The sequence below is a fragment of the Psittacula echo genome (genome assembly GCF_963264785.1).
Source record: "Psittacula echo genome assembly, chromosome: 4".
NCBI lineage: Eukaryota > Metazoa > Chordata > Aves > Psittaciformes > Psittacidae > Psittacula > Psittacula echo.
The window spans coordinates 71,848,628-71,867,032 of NC_137738.1; the positions used below are offsets into that span (position 1 = coordinate 71,848,628).

Consider the following 18,405-nt stretch of genomic DNA (forward strand, 5'->3'; position numbering starts at 1 on the left):
AAAAGACCCTGTATTTTTTTGCTCCAGGCGGCTTCTAGGGAGGCAAAGGCTTACACAACGGGGCGGGGGGCCTGCTCCTCGGGAGGGGCCGGGCTGCCTGAAGTACCATTGTGCGTGTGTGTCCGTGCGTGTGCGTGTCTCTGGGCCCCCCCGCCTCCCGTCTGCGATAAACCCGGAATCTCCCCTTCCCCTCCCGTGTTTTCCGCCTCTGCAGAGCAGGCAGCAGCAGCAGGCACGCCAGTCGAAGATGTCGGGTCAGACGCTGACAGATCGCATCGCAGCTGCTCAGTACAGCGTTACGGGATCTGCCGTAGCCAGAGCCGTCTGCAAGGCCACCACGCATGAAGTGATGGGGCCCAAGAAGAAGCACCTGGACTGTGAGCACCCCTTTTCTGTTTCCCCAGTGAAGGCCCGGGGTGAAGGAGGCTGACTGCTGGGCCCCTTAGAGTGCCTTTGGGCTGCCTGACTGTCACACTTCCAAACCATAAGGGTTATGAGAAATCTCCATGAGAGGATGAGTTATTATTGCATTTCGTCTCTTATTGCATAATGATGCTTTTTCGGCCATTTTTCTTTTCCTCCTTACGACCTCTTGCCTTTTATCCAGGAAGGTAGTGCGAAGTGGAGCAGGGGCACAGGAAGATGGGAGGGAATTTGGCACAGGGCAAAATGGACATGCACTTGTTACAGTCTACTTTAGTCAGGATTAAGCTAGGCAGAGGCATAAATGCTACTTCAGGAGCTGGCCAAGCACTGTCAGGAGTGTGGTGGTCTCCATAGCAGGCTTGTGAAGATGTTTAGGTGATGGTGTGCGTAAATGACAAGGCACTTGGATAACACTATGCTGTAGATTGAGGAACCTTTGGAGAGTTTAAAGCCTGTTGTGCTGAGGTACCAAATAATGTGACAGAAACTTCATAGGCCGCCAATAGTTTGCATCACGTTTCATTGAAGGTGGCTGGTGGCTTTGTATCATAGATTTATGATCTATTCTGGATTGCATAAAGCAATGTTGAAGTCAAAACATTTTGTAGAAAACAATAAGCTAGTGATATTTTGTCTTGTCAATTTCATTTCTTTTCAACCCACTCAACTGTCAGTCCCTGCTTGGAGACACCAAGGAGTGGAATGGTGAAAGAGTGTAATTAACACCATGTTATTTGGCCTTGTTTACTAACTGTGTCCAGCATTGAACTTAGTAGATCAACAGCAAGTTTTACTGTCTCAGTTAAGTGTTCTTCCCCTTGGATTTTTTTGTTTTATTGGACATGGTATGAAATATCTTCAAGTAAAGAAAAGCAGGTTTTATACCAAGCTGTCCGTTACAAAGTAATGCTGGTGCAGGTGCATGTAAGTACAATTCTGACGATGTTGTATTTCTTAAAAGGAGGTACTGTTACTTCTGGAAAATAGTTCCAGATTTCAGTTCTAATGACTTCATAGCTAACCCTTGAAGTGGCAAACAGCATGTTGTTCCTCCAGTATGTCTGCATACTCATGTATGTATTTCTAAGAGATGCTGATGTGAGCAGCATTGATTGGAGACTGACTTGAGGCTACACTGATGTTTAAATAGATCAGTGGTCTTGATATCACCATGCATTCTCTCTTTTTTTCTTGTATATTTAAAAAAATCATCGTGGTTACTGATGTCTTCTGTGTTGGTAGCTATCAACCCTTCTTAATCTGTAGTTTGTATGTGGATTGTCCTGCTTCCTGCTGCATCTGATACTAGAACCTTTAGCTTAAAAACAAAAGCATAGCTCATGTATTTAAAAGCATGCTGTGTCTCTGAGTGTATTTATATACACACACGTGTGTATACATATAAATGAAAGTACTGTCTGGAATAGGCAGGATTAAATAGGCAGGTGCTATATTAAGGTCTGGAAAGGGATTGTGTTTGGATATTGGTGCTAATATTACTACTTCAGAAAATGTATGTGGGGGAGACTGAAGCTGGTAGCATTCCATGCAATTTCATGCCCACCTGCATGTAAGACACACAAGAGGAAGAGAAATTATCATTTCCTGGCAAGATATGTCCTTGTTTATTTTTCTTTCTGTTTTACAAGCTGCATGTAACAGTTGAGGGTTTAACTATCTGACATTAAAGAGAATCTTGTCGGTGGGAGATGTGCACGTTCAAAATTGCGGACATCAGGTTGCAGACATCTACAAAAATGAGCATCAGGTTCATGCTTGAAAAGAAAACAATATTCTCAGGCTCTTAAACTGGAGGCATTCCATAACTATAAATTGAAAGGCAGTTCCTTGAACTCTGATGTGTATCTTGTGGGCAAGTGTTAAAATGGGCTTTATATACTGTAATGAGAGAGCATATTACAAGTTCATCCTCTGAAAGAGCAATGCCCCATGCATGCAGGAGGTACTGCTAGGTGGAGGTAGCTCTTGAGCTACATGGCTGCCTCTCTATTTGGATAAATAACACTGGAAGATGTGGAAAGGTAAAACTTGCCAACACCTTAAGATGAGGTTTGAGTCAAGCTGTGAAGGATTTAGTCAAAACTTCAGGTACCAGAGAGCAGTGGTTGGAATGATGCTTTATGAAGAGCTGTATTTCTAGTACTGGTGTGGGGGTTCTATGTCCTTGGGGAACACCATGATTTTATTTAGTGTCATAGTGGCCAGGTGTCAGGCCACGCAGCCTATCTTCTACTGCCCTGCTTAGCAACTGAGCTTTGTAAATTAAATGGAGAGATCAACTGTTTAACATGAATTAAGTAGTCATGTGAGGACAGACACAATGATGCCTGTACTCATCTGTTTTCTGCAGAAGATGTTAGTTACAGAGGGTTATGGAAAGATGATAAATGACAAGGTGTGGGGGTGGGTATTTTGTATGGTTTAGGTTTGGTTTTGTTCTTTTTTTAGTGAGTACTACTTAGAGAGAATTTGCTCTGAGGAATAAAAAGCATGATTTGGGTATGAGTGCACGCGTGTGAAGAAGGGAGAGAACAGAATGAATGTCTTCTGTGAACAGAAACCAAGCTGCTAAGTGTTTACCTCTGTGTAGTTTTCTGTACTTGTGTAGATTTCAAACACAGGCATTAATATTGATGTTGTGCAGTGGCTGTCCTTTGGCTCTTCGTGCTGCACAGGCTTGTCATGCAAAGAAGTACTGAAGTATGATTAGGTTGCTATCGTATACAGGAATAATTGCTGGGAAATTTCCAGCAACTGCTGGAAGTAGTACCAGGTGGTGTTAAATGCATTTTCCAAGTCCCGGTAGGGGGGGAAAAAAGGAATGTAGATCTAGGATGGTTTGGGCATGCCGTTGCAGTTGGCATGTTAGAGCTCTGACCCTTTTGGATGTAACCAAAACATGTCGTAAAGTCACCACAGTAATATGTATTCATCTCCTCTGGCTCACCAGATTGTGTTAAATAAATTACAATTAGATACTGCAAATGAGGGAGGTATTCCCATGAAGAAGTGGGGATTAGCAACTTGATTTTGATGCAGTGAGAAGTGCCATTGCAGAGTGGGTGAGTGAGATAAATGGGCTACGTTAACAGTATATAAGCTGTTCTTATATATAGCTGGGAATGCAATCCTAGTGCACAGCATAGAAGTTTCAATCTCAGAATTGTTCTGAAAGACGGGTTAAGGCTACACCAAGGGTTTAATTGTGTTGGGCAAGTAAAAGGCAGCTTCCAGCCTCAGATGGGGTTGACAGATGGAATCAAAAGGGAGAAACTTTCGGAGAAAAGAAATAACTTGACTTTCAAATGTTAAAGCACACAACAGATGAGGGGAAAAATAGGTAGACCTGAACTCAGCTCCTTTTATAAGGGATGTTTATCAGAAACAGACCCTCAAGCTTTCATTTGGGGAAGTGAATTGGAAACCAGTGAGGCTCTTGCATCTGCAGTCGGTTGTAACAAGTTCCTGATTCTGAAAATGATCAAAATGGCTGGGATTTTCCTTGACTTATTCTGTTGAGTGAATTGTTTTGCAGCAAGAGGAAGTTCTGGGCTGTGTATTCTAAAATGCCATGTGACGCCTCCTTACTTCTTCAAAATAATTGTCATAAGGTAGAAGGCCCTTCTGGAGGGCTGATCAAGAGCTGGAAGATTTTCATGAAATGTGGAAACAAAGCAGGTGAAAATCAGGACTTGATTTTCTGTGGCTATGGAGATGACCCATGTATATGTAGTGCCATCTTTCCATCCTAACTCTAATTTTGCATTTTGTATGTGCCTTACAAACAAAGGCTCTAAAAGGAGATTTGTAGTCTAATTCATGCTGGTAACTGAACTGCAGGGCTGGTGTCAGTGTTTTGTTCCTGAGTTGTCTTGTCTTTCTTCTGCAGGCTGTGGGGATGACCTAACAAGTTCGAATCATAGTGGTCTCTAGTGTTAAACCAGAACTAGCTGTTGACCAAAAGCAATGGGTTAAGCTTTTTTCTAGGCTTAGTAAAGTTGCTACATCCCACAGGTTAGTCTTAGTCCAGTCTGTCTCATTCATGAGGAATATGTCTGTTTTTTTGGGAGAGGTGGGGGTCAGTGTTGCTATTTTGACTCACTAGACTTCAGTGACTGTTAAGGTTAGTTTGGATGTGTATTTCATAAGTTGTTTGTTGTTGAAGTGATCTGGGGAGTGTTCCAAGTCTGTTGGCTCTTGGGGCCCTTTCCTAGTGGGAGTAGCGCAGACATACAAGTACTGCATTGCTCTGCAGTCCAGGCGACACTGTCTTCGCAGCCATGGAAGTACCTTCAAGAAACTTGCCAAGAATGGAGTTCCTTTACAAACTGGGCATAATCCTTTGCACTTTACTGATGAAACTACTTTTGTGTGTCTCACTGCGTCTTGTATTACAGTAATTTGTCAGGGTTTCCATGCACGAGAGAACTGACTTATTTAAAAGTTAGCATTAAAGATCGTCTGTAATATAGTGTCTTGGTTTTACTTGTCACAGCTGGGGTGTATTCTAAATTGTGGAATCCTCCTTGTCACTCCAATGAATTTCTTTCACACCTGAAAAGAAAAAAATCCAAGCAAGCAATTGTTTTCTTTAATTCATTGTATGATATTGGGTTAGCACATTTATGTCTCTGTGCGTGTAAAAGGACCTGCCATCAGTCTCTGTTTCTGTGTGCTTCTTCCATGTTCTTTCCCAAAATGGGACTGAAAACTCACTTCAGTTGGAGGTATGTGGATCCCTGAATAGGAGTAGAAAGGTCTGTCATGGGTAAAGGGAGCTAACAAGGCTTTTTAAATTAGTTGATCATGAGTATTTCAATGGCATTAACTTTCAATTTCCGCTGGCCCTATACTATTTTTAAGGCATGTATAGTAACAAGAGAAAGCTCTCCTTTAATTAAACTAAGACTTTGCTAACTAATAATTTTTCAAAATATGTTTGAGGCTGGGTGGAAGTTTGAATTCATGGTAAGATACAAAGGTTGAAGCAGGGCAGGATCACTTGATCTTGTGCATCTGAGCTGTTCTAAGTCTTCTTATGGTACAGTGCCTAAGGAAAGTAAAGGGAGAATGAGGAAACAGAAGAGTGGGTAGACAGTGTAATATTAAACTTTTTCATCCAAACAGTGTAACTTGATAAAGCTATATTGACTAGTCCTACCCTTCCCCCCACTCTTGGCTTTTCCTCAGCTGGAGGCATATGTTAGTCAGTTTTCAGGAGTCATCAAGATCCTCTGTTAAACATGCTTTGTCAAGGTCATGGATGACAAGTTCTGGGACAAGTCAGGTCTTTCTGGTGTACTGACTTCCATGAGTAGAGTAGACCTTGAAAATGGAGTAGCTGTATCCTTTGAGGCCCTTTGTTTATGAGATGGTCAGTATGACAGTGACCACTCCATAGTTTTAACCTGATTAACTATTTAGTAGTTGAATATGTTTCATAATAGTCTCATTGTGTTACTCCTGTAGATCCTGGGTGGCAGCAATTGAACTTCTTTTAAACAAATAAACAAATGTGCAGTTCGGTTTCCTGTGGTTTGATTTGATCCATGCCTCTGGTTTTTCAGCCTGGCTCTTAAACTCTCCATCTTCTGTGTGTGCTGTATCTGGGCCTGTCCCGATAGTGAGGATTTCTGTGAAGTCTCCAAGAAAATGCTCTGTTGATGTGGTTGTTCCATGCTTCTGTGTCTCTGCCCTGTGAAGTGATTAAATGTGGATGTCAGGATAACTATGAAGGGCATAGAGCATTTCGGATGCTACTTGTCTTCCTTGATTCTTGCTGGATGGAGAAGCTAGTAGCCAAAGAGGAGAATTTGCTGCCCAGTTTGTCCCCACTTCTGAAGGAATGGTAGACGAGCAAAAGCACACCTGCTTCTGGTATTTTTCTGCCTGTGTTCAAGATACCGGAGACTACTTTGCTCTTCCTACCCTACTACCTTCCCCTGGTACTGGGTGTCCATGGCAAGGGATTTGCTGCAAGAGTGGCCGCTGTGATAAGAGATCAGGGCATCCTCTGTGCTAGACACAGCCGGTTCCACAACAGACCCACCACTGGACACAGCTGAGCCCATCCACCAAGCTTATGGCAACTCCAGGAAAACATACTTGAGAAAGGGCAGAAAACACTGGACAGGCAGAGGAAGGAGGAAGGAAAAAGTGACAAATGGCAGAGGGAACACCAGGGTCGGAGGTGGTACAGAATGTATCCCATGGTGCTGAAGCAGATATCCCCTACAGCCTGTGGAGGAGACCCCTGTTCTCAGAGGTCACAGCTGCAGTGTTCTTCCCCTCCCCCAAAAAACCCTTGCCATGTGCATTCAATGTACCCCAAAGAAAAGAGAGACCTTCCTCAGTCAGCTGTGGTATTGCTGAAGGTGCTGGCCCTGATGTTTCTGGGAGTGAGGAAAACTGGGGTTGTGGGGGATGACATTATATCCCTTCCCTTAGTCTTACTATAGTCTAAAGATGAGTCAGTGGTACCAAACAGTATCATTAAGTGAACATGCCCTGTTCTTTTCTAGAGCTTCTTTTCAAGTCACAGATCACAGTGTGTGTAAGTGGAAAAGCAGAAGTTCTGGTGTGTGCCTGGGGGAAATAGAGTAGTCTTACCAATGAGTGTCAGATGAAACTTGAATCTTCAACACGTGGCAGGCAGATTAGGAGCAATATTCTGCCTGCCTTAGAGAGAGGAGTTTCAAGTACCATGAAAACTAAAAAGCAAGGAATAAAGCAAGCCAGGAAATCAGGATCTGAGTCTTGGCACAGGACATCAAGTGTACTGAAAGACCAGGTCGTCTAGCATGGGGCTGAACCCTGAACTCACACTAAATGATGTGGTAAAAGAAGCCGCCTTAGTAGCTTTGCAGGCAGTGATCTGTAGCACAGGGTTTTCCAGCAGTACTTTTTTCCTCTGAGTCAGCAGTACCAGCTAGACTGCAGTGTGAAGCTTCATTGGTAAGTTGATATTAGAGTATCCCACCCCAGCAGACTCGGCATGGTTGCTTGATTTTCGTCCTGGACAAAATTTTGCTTGGATGAGAGCTTGGTGGCTTAAATAAAATCTGAAAAAAAAAAAAAAAACCAACCCCAGATGTTGGCAATTGCTAGAAGGCAATCAGAAAACTTGGCAGAGGCTGGCTTGTCCCTTTGCGGAGTATAGTTAAGTCTGCTTTTTTGAGAGTCCTGCAAACTGCGTTCTAGAACCTTAAAACTGTTTTCAATACTTTTAATCTTGCTGGTTTGATCACATTTACTTCTGCAGAGCTGCTTGAAAACACTGCAAATCAATACAGAACAAGTTTTGCATGGGTGCGCTCAGAGGTATATTCAACAGTCATAGCTGGTAGCCAGTAAGATGCTTGGGTTCATTGAAAGTTCTTCTCTTTAGATTGTGAAACACATTTGCTGAAGCAGTTGAGAGTTGTACTCCACTAGGACATGGAATATGGCAGCAATCTGGACTAGTGCCACAAATGGCATTGGACATCAGCCTTGAAATGTCACTGTGACTGTAGGTGGAATACTTGAACAGTGTTTTCTAGGCTGCTTGCAAATGGTGCATCCACTGGGCATCTGAGGCTTGGCACTTAGTGGTAGGCACAATATAAGAAATGGCAGCTCTCTGTATTACCACTGACTTCCAGACCACATGTAAATACCCTTCTATTCCTTCTGCCTGCCTAGGATAATGTGATCTCATGCTTTATTCTAGATTCTATCTATATCTTAACTTAGTTTAATGAAAGGGATTGGATGCTGAAAAGTCCTGGTTTCATGCTAATGTGTATTTACGTAATCTGTACTCTGGCCATTTGAGCTGACACAATGTGTCAGTTGGTTGCCTTTCTTAGAATCTGTTCTTCTACTTATTGGATTTCTTGCAGAGGAGATTTTGGGAGTCCATAGAATGAACTAGGTTGGAAAAGACCTTTAAGGTCATGAAGTCCAGCCATAACCCCAGGACTCCAAGACCACCACTAAACCATGAGAGTCTCATCTACACAGTTACTGAACACTTCCAGGGATGGTGATTCCACCCCTTCCTTGGGAACCCTGTTCCAATGCCTGATCACCTTCTCTGTGAAGAATTTTTTCCTAGTATCCAGTCTAGCCCCCCAGCTCTGCAGAGCTTGAGGCTGTTACCTCTTTCCTATCGCTTGTTATTTGGAAATGAGACTCCCCCCCACCTCACTACAACCTCCTTTCAGGTAGTTGTAGTGAGCAGTAAAGTCTCCCCTGAGCCTTCTTTTCTCCAGACTAAACACCCCCAGTTCCCTCAGTCGTTCCTCATCAGACTTGTGCTCCAAACCCTTCAGCAGCTTTGTTGCCCTTTTCTGGATCCTCTCCAGCACGTCAATGTCTCTTAGTGAGCGGCCCAGAACTGAACACAGGATTCGAGGTGCAGCCTCACCAGTGTTGAGTACAGGTGGGTGATCACTACCCTGCCCCTGCTGATTATGCTATTTCTGATACAAGCCAGGATGCCGTTGGCCTTCTTGGCTGCCTGGGCACAAACTATCTCATGTTCAGTGACCATCAGTCAGCATCCCCAGGTCCTTTTCCACCAAGCAGCTTTCCAGCCACCCTTCTCCAAGCTTGTAGCATTGCATGGGGTTGTTGTGGCCCAAGTGCAGGACCCAGCGCTTTGCCTTGTTGAACCTCATACCACTGACCACAACCCATCAATCCTGTCCAGATCCATCTGCAGAGCCTTGATGTTGTCTACAAATTTACTGAGGGTGCACTCAATCCCCTGATTCAGATCGTCAATGAAGATGTCAAACAATGCCAAGTGCAAGTGCCTGCACCCGGGTTGTAGCAATCCCAGGCACAGCTACAGGTTGGACAGAGAAGAGATTCAGAGCAGCCCTGCAGAGAAGGACTTGGGGGTGTTGGCCGATGAGAAAATGAACATGAGCCGGCTTCAGTGTGCGCTCGCAGCCCAGAAAGCCAACCGTATCCTGGGCTGCATCAAAAAGAGCGTGACCAGCAGGTCAAAGGAGGTGATCCTGCCCCTCTACTCTGCTCCTGTGAGACCTCACTTGGAGTATTGTGTGCAGTTGTGGTGTCGTCAACATAAAAAGGACATGGAACTGTTGGAACAAGTCCAGAGGAGGGCCACGAGGATGATCAGGGGACTGGAGCACCTCCCGTATGGAGACAGGCTGAGAAAGTTGGGGCTGTTCAGCCTGGAGAAGAGAAGGCTGTGTGGAGACCTCATAGCAGCCTTCCAGTATCTGAAGGGGGCCTATAAGGATGCTGGGGAGGGACTTCATTAGGGACTGTAGTGATAGGACAAGGGGTAACGGGTTCAAACTTAAACAGGGGAAGTTTAGATTGGATATAAGGAAGAAGTTTTTTACTGTGAGGGTGGTGAGGCACTGGAATGGGTTGCTCAGGGAAGTTGTGAATGCTCCATCCTTGGCCATGCTCAAGGTCAGGTTGGACAGAACCTTGAGTGGCATGGTTTAGTGTGAGGTGTCCCTGCCCACGGCAGGGGGGTTGGAACTAGATGATCTTAAGGTCCTTTCCAACCCTAACTATTCTATGATTCTATGTTAAACGACACTGTCCCTAATACTGAGCCCTGAAGGACACCACTAGTGACAGGTCACCAACTAGATGTGATACCGTTTACCACCACTGTCTGGGCTCCAGCCAGTTTCCAACCCAGTGAACATTTCTCCTGTCCAGGCCATGAGCAGCCAATTTTCCCAGAAGAACGCTGTGGGAGACAGTGTCAAACACTTTACTTAAGTCCAAATACATAATGTCCACAGCCTTTCCCTCATCAACCAGGTGGGTTACCTCATCATAGAAGGAGATCAGGTTGTTCATGCAGGACTTGTCTTTCATGAGCCCATGCTGACTGGGCCTGATCCCCCTGTTTTCCTGCATGTGCTTTGTGATCTCACTTAGAATCATCTGCTCCATGACTATCTCCAGCTTCTAGGGTCTTCCTTCCTGCCCTTTTTGTAGAGAGGTGTCATGTTGGCCAACTTCCAATCCTCTGGGACCTGCCCACTGGACCATGGCTGCTGATAGATGATGGAGAGTGGCTTAGCAAGGTCCTCTGCCAGCTCCTTCAGCTATCTTGGGTGTAACCCATCTGCCCCCATAGACTTGTTTATGTCTAAGTGAAGCAGGAGGTTGCTAACCATTTCTTCCTGAATTACAGGCACTTCAGTCAGCTCCCCACCTCTGCCGTCGAACTCGGGGAACTGAGTACCCTGAAGATGAATGGTGTGACTATTAAAGACTGAGGCAAAGGAAGCATTAAGTACCTCAGCCTTTTCCTCATCCTCAGTCACTAGGTGTCCCCTAGTACTCAGTAGAGGATGGAGGTTCTCCTTGGCACTCCTTGTATTAATATATTTGTAAAAGTACTTTTTATTATCTTTTATGGCAGTGGCCAGATGTAGTTCCAGCTATGCCTTTGCCTTTCTAGCTGTCTCTTTAAGTAACCTAACAGCATCCTTGTATTTTTCGTGGGGTGACAGTCCATTCTTCCACAGGTGATAAATTCTTCTCTTTTTCCTGGGTTCAGGCAATATCTCCTGTTCAGCCAGGCTTGTGGTCTTCCCCTCTGGGGGAAGGCTTGCTCCTGTGCCTTAAGGGTTTCGTTCTTGAAGAGTGTCCAGCCTTCCTGGACCCTTTGTCCTTCAGTAATGTTTCCTAAGGAATTCTGCCAACCAGCATCCTAATCAGGCCAAAATTAAAGTTTAAGGTGGAGGTTTTGCTGGCCTTCTTCCTGACTTCTGCAAGGATTGAAAATTCAATAATTTTGTGATCACTTTGCCCAAGATGGCCTCCAGCCATCACATCACTTACCAGTCCTTCTCTGTTTGCGAACAGCAAATCTAGCTAGGCACAAACTGGATCTCCCCTAGTTGGTTCACTAACCAGCTGGGTTAGGAAGTTATCGTCCACACCCTGAGAGAACCCCCTGGATTTTTCCTTCTCTGCTTATTATGCTCCTTAGCCATTCCACCTCTTCCCATAGCTCTGCCACCATGCAGAGCAAATCATCAATCTACCGACATCTTACACAGCCACCATCTAACATCACTGGCAGGCTCTGACACTCACTACAGCCAGATGCCTGGACAGTTACGTGCTTATGAGTGACCTCTGTCTAGGCTTCCGTATCCTTCCTGGCCAGCAGAGAGGACTTGGTCATCTTTGCTTTCTGCTGAGAGGATGCCATCCTAGAGCACTATCTCAACGACTGCTGATTGAGCTCACCTCTGCAGCCTGCTGGGCTACTGGACCCTTTCCACTCACCCTGCCCATGCAAACTGCTGTGCTTCTGGTCACTTGCGCTCCCAAGGGTGGTGTTTTATTCACTCAGGGGCGGTGCTGTCCCTCCTGGCAGCAGGGATGGCACTGCTGTCTCTCTCAGTTGTCAGAGCTGCCATCTCCTGGGCAAGACCTCATGAGGACTTGGAGCTCCCTTGGTGGCTCTTGCTGTTCAGGATCAAGACTCCTGGATGCTGCATTTTCCTCTTGGTCTGGTGCTGAAGGCGTCTTCTCCAGAGCTGCTCACCTCAGGAAATGATCATGCTTGAAAACTACCAAGAAAGCACACCCAGCTTCTCTTATATACTGAGAACTGCAAGTTGCTGACAGGATGTGTCTGCAACTTGAGTCTGCCTTGTGGCAATCAACTCTTTTCTCGGTTGTAAGCCAATACACAAAATTACCACAGGTAGAAAGCAAGTTGGTGGTGGTTGTAGTTGGGCCACGAAGCTCTAACAAAACAGTTGAGCTTTGTGCTTTGTCTAGGTGGCTTTACTTTCTCAGAGCAGAAATGAAAAATAAAATATGTTCTTTGCTGGTTGTTTCTTGGTATTTGGGATACTAGGTTATGGCTGAAATCCTGGTAAGAGCAGACTGGAGAGGCTGGTGTCCACTTGAGCTAAGATTGTTGTACGGTGTATTTAAAGGACCAAAGGACATATCTTTTCAAGAAAGTGTCTTAAATTTTGCTGTCCTAAAGCTGCGAGGCAAGACTGTGCCTTGACTACTGAAAGCGTAGTTGATGACTTCAGATTGACTCTTGGCTTGGCACAAGTGCAGATGACACAGTGGCAGCAGGTGCTTCCATAGCAGATGGTCAGCAGTCAACCTGCAGAGCCTGGCAGGCTCCTAGTGCCTCTGGCATAGTTTTCTTATATTTCTTAAGTCTCTCCGATAGTTTACAGAATGTTCTAAAATGATCCTTCACAAAAGTGAGAGGAAGACATGACTGCTCAAAGCATGAATAAAACATGCTGGTTTGTCGCCCACATTCCCGAAGTGTATGCAGGTTTACAAGTTTAGAGGGAGGGCCTCAAAATAAGGCAGTGATGATCGGTTATCTTGCCACAGTGCAGGACTGCACTAGCTAGATCATACGTCCTTACACGTAATTGAAGAGCCCACAGAGATGCACTTAAGTGGGAGTTCAAACCTCTTTTAAAAGAACTCTTACTTTCACTTCTCATTTCAGAGAGTGTAGGACTTGTATGAAAGGGGGAAGCCAGCTGGCCTGTTTACTGGTGTGGAAGGCTGCTGTTTCTCATTATGTAGAGGTCAAATATAGACAAAAGCTTTAACATCTCATTGCAGCAGTTCTTTAGCAACCCTGAAGTTTTAAAACCTAACTTTTTTCAAATGCAGAGTTGGGTTTGGATCTTGCTGTGTGACTCTGGAATTCACAGAATAGTTATTTGGCCTTTAGCTCTTAAAGTTTTATAGCTTCATCTAAACCTATTTATAGAAAAATGTACTTTCTGCTGAGGGGCAGCAAGAGGAAGTCAGCATATCCAGTGTGCCAGGGTTTTGAAAACATATACATCTTGTCATGAGTGATGTTTGATTACTGGCATCTGAAACAGAATGCTATTTTCGTATGTGGACCTTGCCTGTGACTTCTGATCTGATATTTCATTCCAAGCCACATAGTCTTTTTAGTTTTGCTACAATTGATTTAAACTTCCAATTGCTCTGTTATTTGTGAATGGCAAGAGTATCAATACACAAAGTTTGCTGTGTTTGTAATAGATGAGTTTAAATAACTTCCTCTTGTTTATCAGGAAGCTCAAAGTTGCTTAGGCAATGCTATGGGAAGCTAGCTTTCAAAACTCAACTCAATATCATGCTTAGGAGCTTAACTGATTCTTCTAGGTGTTCCAGTCTAGAGATCTGACTCTATGTGAAGCTTTGTTGCCTGGATGTGAACCTGTGTGATGGATTCCAATTTCCCCATTCATCAATAGCTTGATGGGAGACTTCCGCTGCCAGTGGCAAACACATCTTCCAGAAGCATTGGTGACTTTGAACTGTTGGATAGTAACTTACTTCTGTTAGGTTTTTAAATATTAGTAGACCTAACTGCATCTTCCATCTCTCAAGTAGATGTTCCAGTGAATTTTACAGGACTTCTTTTCAACATCAAGAAATCTGCAGTATATGAAAGGCTGCAGGCTCATGTTGAAGAATGAAGTCTACTGGTAGTTGATGTTAGGGTTTGGTTTGGTTTTTTTTCTACATTTCTGAGACTTAAACTCACATGTCTGTACAGCAGAAGGATAGGATTCTTCTTCAACTGGTGTAGTAAAGGCTGCTTCCAACGTGTTTTCAGTTTCAGATCTGTAGTGGATCACAAATTGCTATTCTGGGCAGAGTTGATAGGCTAGTGACAGTTTAGCTTCTATAAGCTTATTAAAAATAACTGTTTTTCTGAGGAAATTACATCATTTTAGATGGAAAGCATTAACCAGGGTTTGTTCTTCTTGGAATAAAAATGGAGGGAGCACAGCAACTCAGCTTACGTACCATACTTCAGTTTATCACTTTCTGCCACATATGGTTGGAGCGTAAGATTAGCCCAACGTGTACAGGCTGATTAGAAAATGCTCTAGTACAGATATTACAATAAATAACCCAATGCTGCTGTGGCAAACCTGAAATTCTTAATTTTCTGGCATAGCTGTGCTGTTCTAGATAAAACTTGCAGTTGATCCTGTTACTGATATTCCAGGAAACACCCAAGCGATAAGAGATAGGAATTGCTATAATCAACAGGCAATGTTAGGGGTTGTTCACCCTCATGGAAGGATAAACATAGGCCACAGCTGGAATCCTGGTATCCAGTTGCAGTAGTCAATTAACTGGATCTTATTGACTTTTATGTTTCTAAGCAATAATCTTGCGACAGTATACCCCCTTTAAACTTGTTCTGTCGTTTGCAGCAAGACCTAGGATGCGATGGGACTGTCACTTTAATGCTTGCATAGATGGAGAGAACAATTCTACCCCTTGAAGGAAATTAAATAAATGCCTTGAAGGCTTGGCAGAAGATTGGCTGGTGGCCGCAGTTTCATATTTCTTCTCTAAACTAATGCGTACTTTGCTTAAGGCCTCCAGGTTTGAATAGCTGAAGGAAATGGCTTGTAAAATGAGGTCTGAGATCTGCATGTGGGATAAAAATTCCTTTTTATGCAAAGTTATTAGTCAAATGCTTAACACAAACACTACTTCTAATGTTATTAGGGTTTTTTCCACATCCTCTCCTCCCCTAGATTTTGTCATCTAAGATGCCATGTAGGATGGTGAATAGCATTCCTCAAGAGAATTGCTTATAACCACCTGTCGGTGTCCACCAAATGCAAATAGCTTTTTGTATATCTTAAATTATTGAGAACTGTGCAAAGAAGGTGGTACAATGATGATTTGTGGCTTAGCTACTGTTTGTCATAAGTCAGTAAAATAGAGAAGTGGCACAACTAGCTCCAGAATTACTTCATGTTTCATCTTGACACAAGCAGAACTGCTCAATTCTCATCTCTGAACAGAAAAATACACGTTTCTGTTAAGTTAGTTGTAGAGCAGGATTTGGGTGGAGAAAGGGTCTGGAATGGGGTCTCTGAGTGTGAGGAAAGAATCATTAGAGTAGTGATTTCTCTTCTTTCTCCTGCTCTGCTGAACTTATTGCCTGAGACAAATTCTTTGGTATTCAGAGTAAGTGAATTCTGAATTCTGTATAAATGAGGTTCAAGACTGAGCTTCTTACTGCTTTGGACAGGGGGAAGATTCTGTCCTTAACTGAAGCTTTTCCTGCAGTGAAGCTGCTTGAAAAAGCTGTGGTGGCTGTCGTGAGGAAGAAACCAGGCAGGATATTTTTTACCATGGGGCCTTTCCCCTTTGCTTAGTGTTCTGGATTCATGCATATGAGGCTAAAAAGCTGCTTTCCTTAGTACGTTTGTACTAAGGAGTTTGTCTAGCCCATCTTCTGGATGACAGCAGTACTGTTCCAGATACTTAATTCCTGAGTAAAATTGAAGCTTTTATTCTTTTGAATAAAAAGAATAAAATCATGGGTGTTAGTAAGGCTTCAGAATTCATCCATGAAATATATAGTAATTAGCTACTAGTCTTAAAGACTGTACTTAAAACCTCAATGACTGCTGCTTAAACTTGAGCTTCTGTAGCTGGCCTGAATGTCATCTTTCAGTTGTACCACTCTCAAGAAGAGAATTCCAGTGTAAACACTAAAGGTAAGGCACATCATTCTCCCCCAGAGGCAGTGGAGCTGAAAGTTCTGGCAACTTTTAAGTAAAAAGTACTTTTAGTTCAAGGAACTTGAAGGAGTTGCTTAAGGCAAGAATTTTTGTAACATGGTATGATCACACTTTCTCCCCACTAGTTCTTAGAGAGACAGCTGCCTTGGTCACACCCTTTCAGATCCAGTAGAAGACCACCTGACAGTTGGCTTTTATTTTCCCCTTTCCAGGGGAGCTGCATGTGAACCTCTCAAAAGGAAAAGATGGATGTACAAATCATTAAGCACCAAAAAGGAGCACAAATCCAACATAACTGGATTAATAATGCGAATGAGCTGGGGTGGTCTTTGCAGATGATTTACAGTCAAATATCTTGCCTTGATATGGTGGGGAAGGAGGGGTACAAGCCATATGAAAGCACATTGAAATAAAGTCCAGCCATGTATATTGGCAGTAGGTTTTTCAGCTCTGTTTTCAAAACAGGTATTTGGTGAACTGTTGTATTTAAAAAGCAGTAGCGTGATAATAAGATGATTCTAAGTAAATTCTCAGTTTGAGAAACTGGAGGAAGCTTCAAGGGAAATTTGCTGGTACTTGAAGTCATCTGCCCTGTCTCCTTGCGGACTTCATGTGATTGATAGAGAAGAAAAAGCTCTTCTCTTCTGCAAAACGGAAATTTGCTGGTACTCGAAGTCATCTGCCCTGTCTCCTTGCAGACTTCATGTGATTGATAGAGAAGAAAAAGCTCTTCTCTTCTGCAAAACGCTTAATAGCATGGGTAGTATGAGTATGCCTATGAGTAGGCAGAGAGGAAGAAATTGTGCATTAAAGGTTGTCTTGATGTGGGATGCAGTTGTGTGGTTCAAAGACTGATTGCTATGACTCCTCAAACTTCAGGATCTGCAGCAAAGATTTGTCCTCACAATAGCCTGAGATACATCTGGGAAGAAGGAGGTCTTTGAATTAAGGCTGGAGAGAGAAGGTGGCAGTTATTTGTAGTCACAATAACTATAGCTGCTGGGAAAGTCTTCATAGTACCTGAAAAGCGTGCTCTGCCAAAGACTGTGTTTGTGAGTTGGCATAGGCTTGAAAGTGCATAGGCAATATCTGGAAGATGCTGGACTTCAGTAAAGCGTGGGCTTGCCAGGGTTAAGGTCAGATGTAGTAACTTGCACAGACTTTTACGGAGGAAGGAGGAGACAGCATGAATTGCTGTTCTGCTTGGACAGATTATGATGCACTTTTGTGGAGATGGGTGAAATGAAGGTGAAAAGAGTAAATGTTAATCTCACAAATAAATTCCTGACTCTTGTTTGTGGAATTGCTTGATAGTCAAACCCAGCAATATTAAAATCATCTAATGTTCTTATGAGAAATTATCATAGGAACAGAAATCAATAACTTTATTCTGCTTTCCTGTACTGTTTTGTGGCCAGTCTTCAATAGACCTGGAAGTTCAACCCTTACGTTGGTTAGCCCAAAGATGTAGTAGCATCCTAATGCAGTTTTGTGTCTTGCAAGGGAGGACTTGTGCTGTTGCATGCCTACTTAAGATTTTTGGTTGAGTCTTGTAAATTCTTACTTTAAGCCATTTCTTTCTGTTCTTGAGTAGCCTGGATTTGGAACAATCATGTTCATGTCCTTTTCTATAGGTTCAAGGCATTATTTAAGTACTTGTAAGCAAGAATAAAAACCTTGTGCAGACTACTGTAGCTTTCAGCGTTGTAGTGAGGAAGGTCTGTAAGGGAGTTACTGTCAGATTTGGCAAAGTTTAGGAACTGAATGTATGACACAGGTCACATGCTGAGGCTTGCATGTTAATTCAGCCTGGAACAACAGCTGCTCTTGACACCAATATCTCTCTGAACAGAGATACAGAGATACAGCTGCAGAGTGCTGCTGCTTCTCTGCATACCGAAATGTAAATTGCTAATAACTAACTTTGAACTGGGGATTCCCAGGTCTGCTTGTTAATGGATTGAGTAAAAAGAACCCAAATAAGAACAGGAAAAAACCCTGCCCAGATCCTGAACAGAATACAATCTGAAAAGGTAAAGGAGTAAGAAAGGTTATTTAAAGTCTTACATAATGTCTTTCATAAAAAACCCAACCAACCAAAAAAAAAAGAAGAAAACAAAAAAAACAAAACAAGCCAAAAAAGTAATTAATAAATCTCTACCCCAGGGAGTTTTTAATGAGAGACTGAAGAACTCTGATACTCTAAAGACTTTGAAACTTTCTTGCTTATTCTCTTTTTTTGCCTTATGAGCTTAACAAGCACCAAAATTAGTCACATCTTTTAGTGATCTCTAAAAAGTCATAAAGAGCTAAGGTGTCTTAACTTCCTTCAGTCTTCCTCACTGAACCCTCTACTGATCTTCCTCAATTTGGCAGGTTTGCCTTTTTGTTAATG

The 18,405-nt window shown here is 43.2% G+C and overlaps 1 protein-coding gene across 24 annotated transcripts in view; it reads left to right on the top strand.

Moving 5' to 3' along the window:
• Positions 1 to 247: 247 nt before the first annotated feature.
• SNAP91 (synaptosome associated protein 91) overlaps positions 248 to 18,405 on the top strand; it is a gene marked incomplete at both ends in the record, with an annotated part of 65,409 nt that continues 47,251 nt past the window's right edge. For all 24 annotated transcript variants that reach the window (XM_080615467.1, XM_080615447.1, XM_080615446.1 and 21 more), the window contains one exon: positions 248 to 377. In XM_080615467.1, the coding sequence (XP_080471593.1) occupies positions 248 to 377 (130 nt within the window). The remainder of the gene's footprint in view (positions 378 to 18,405) is intronic.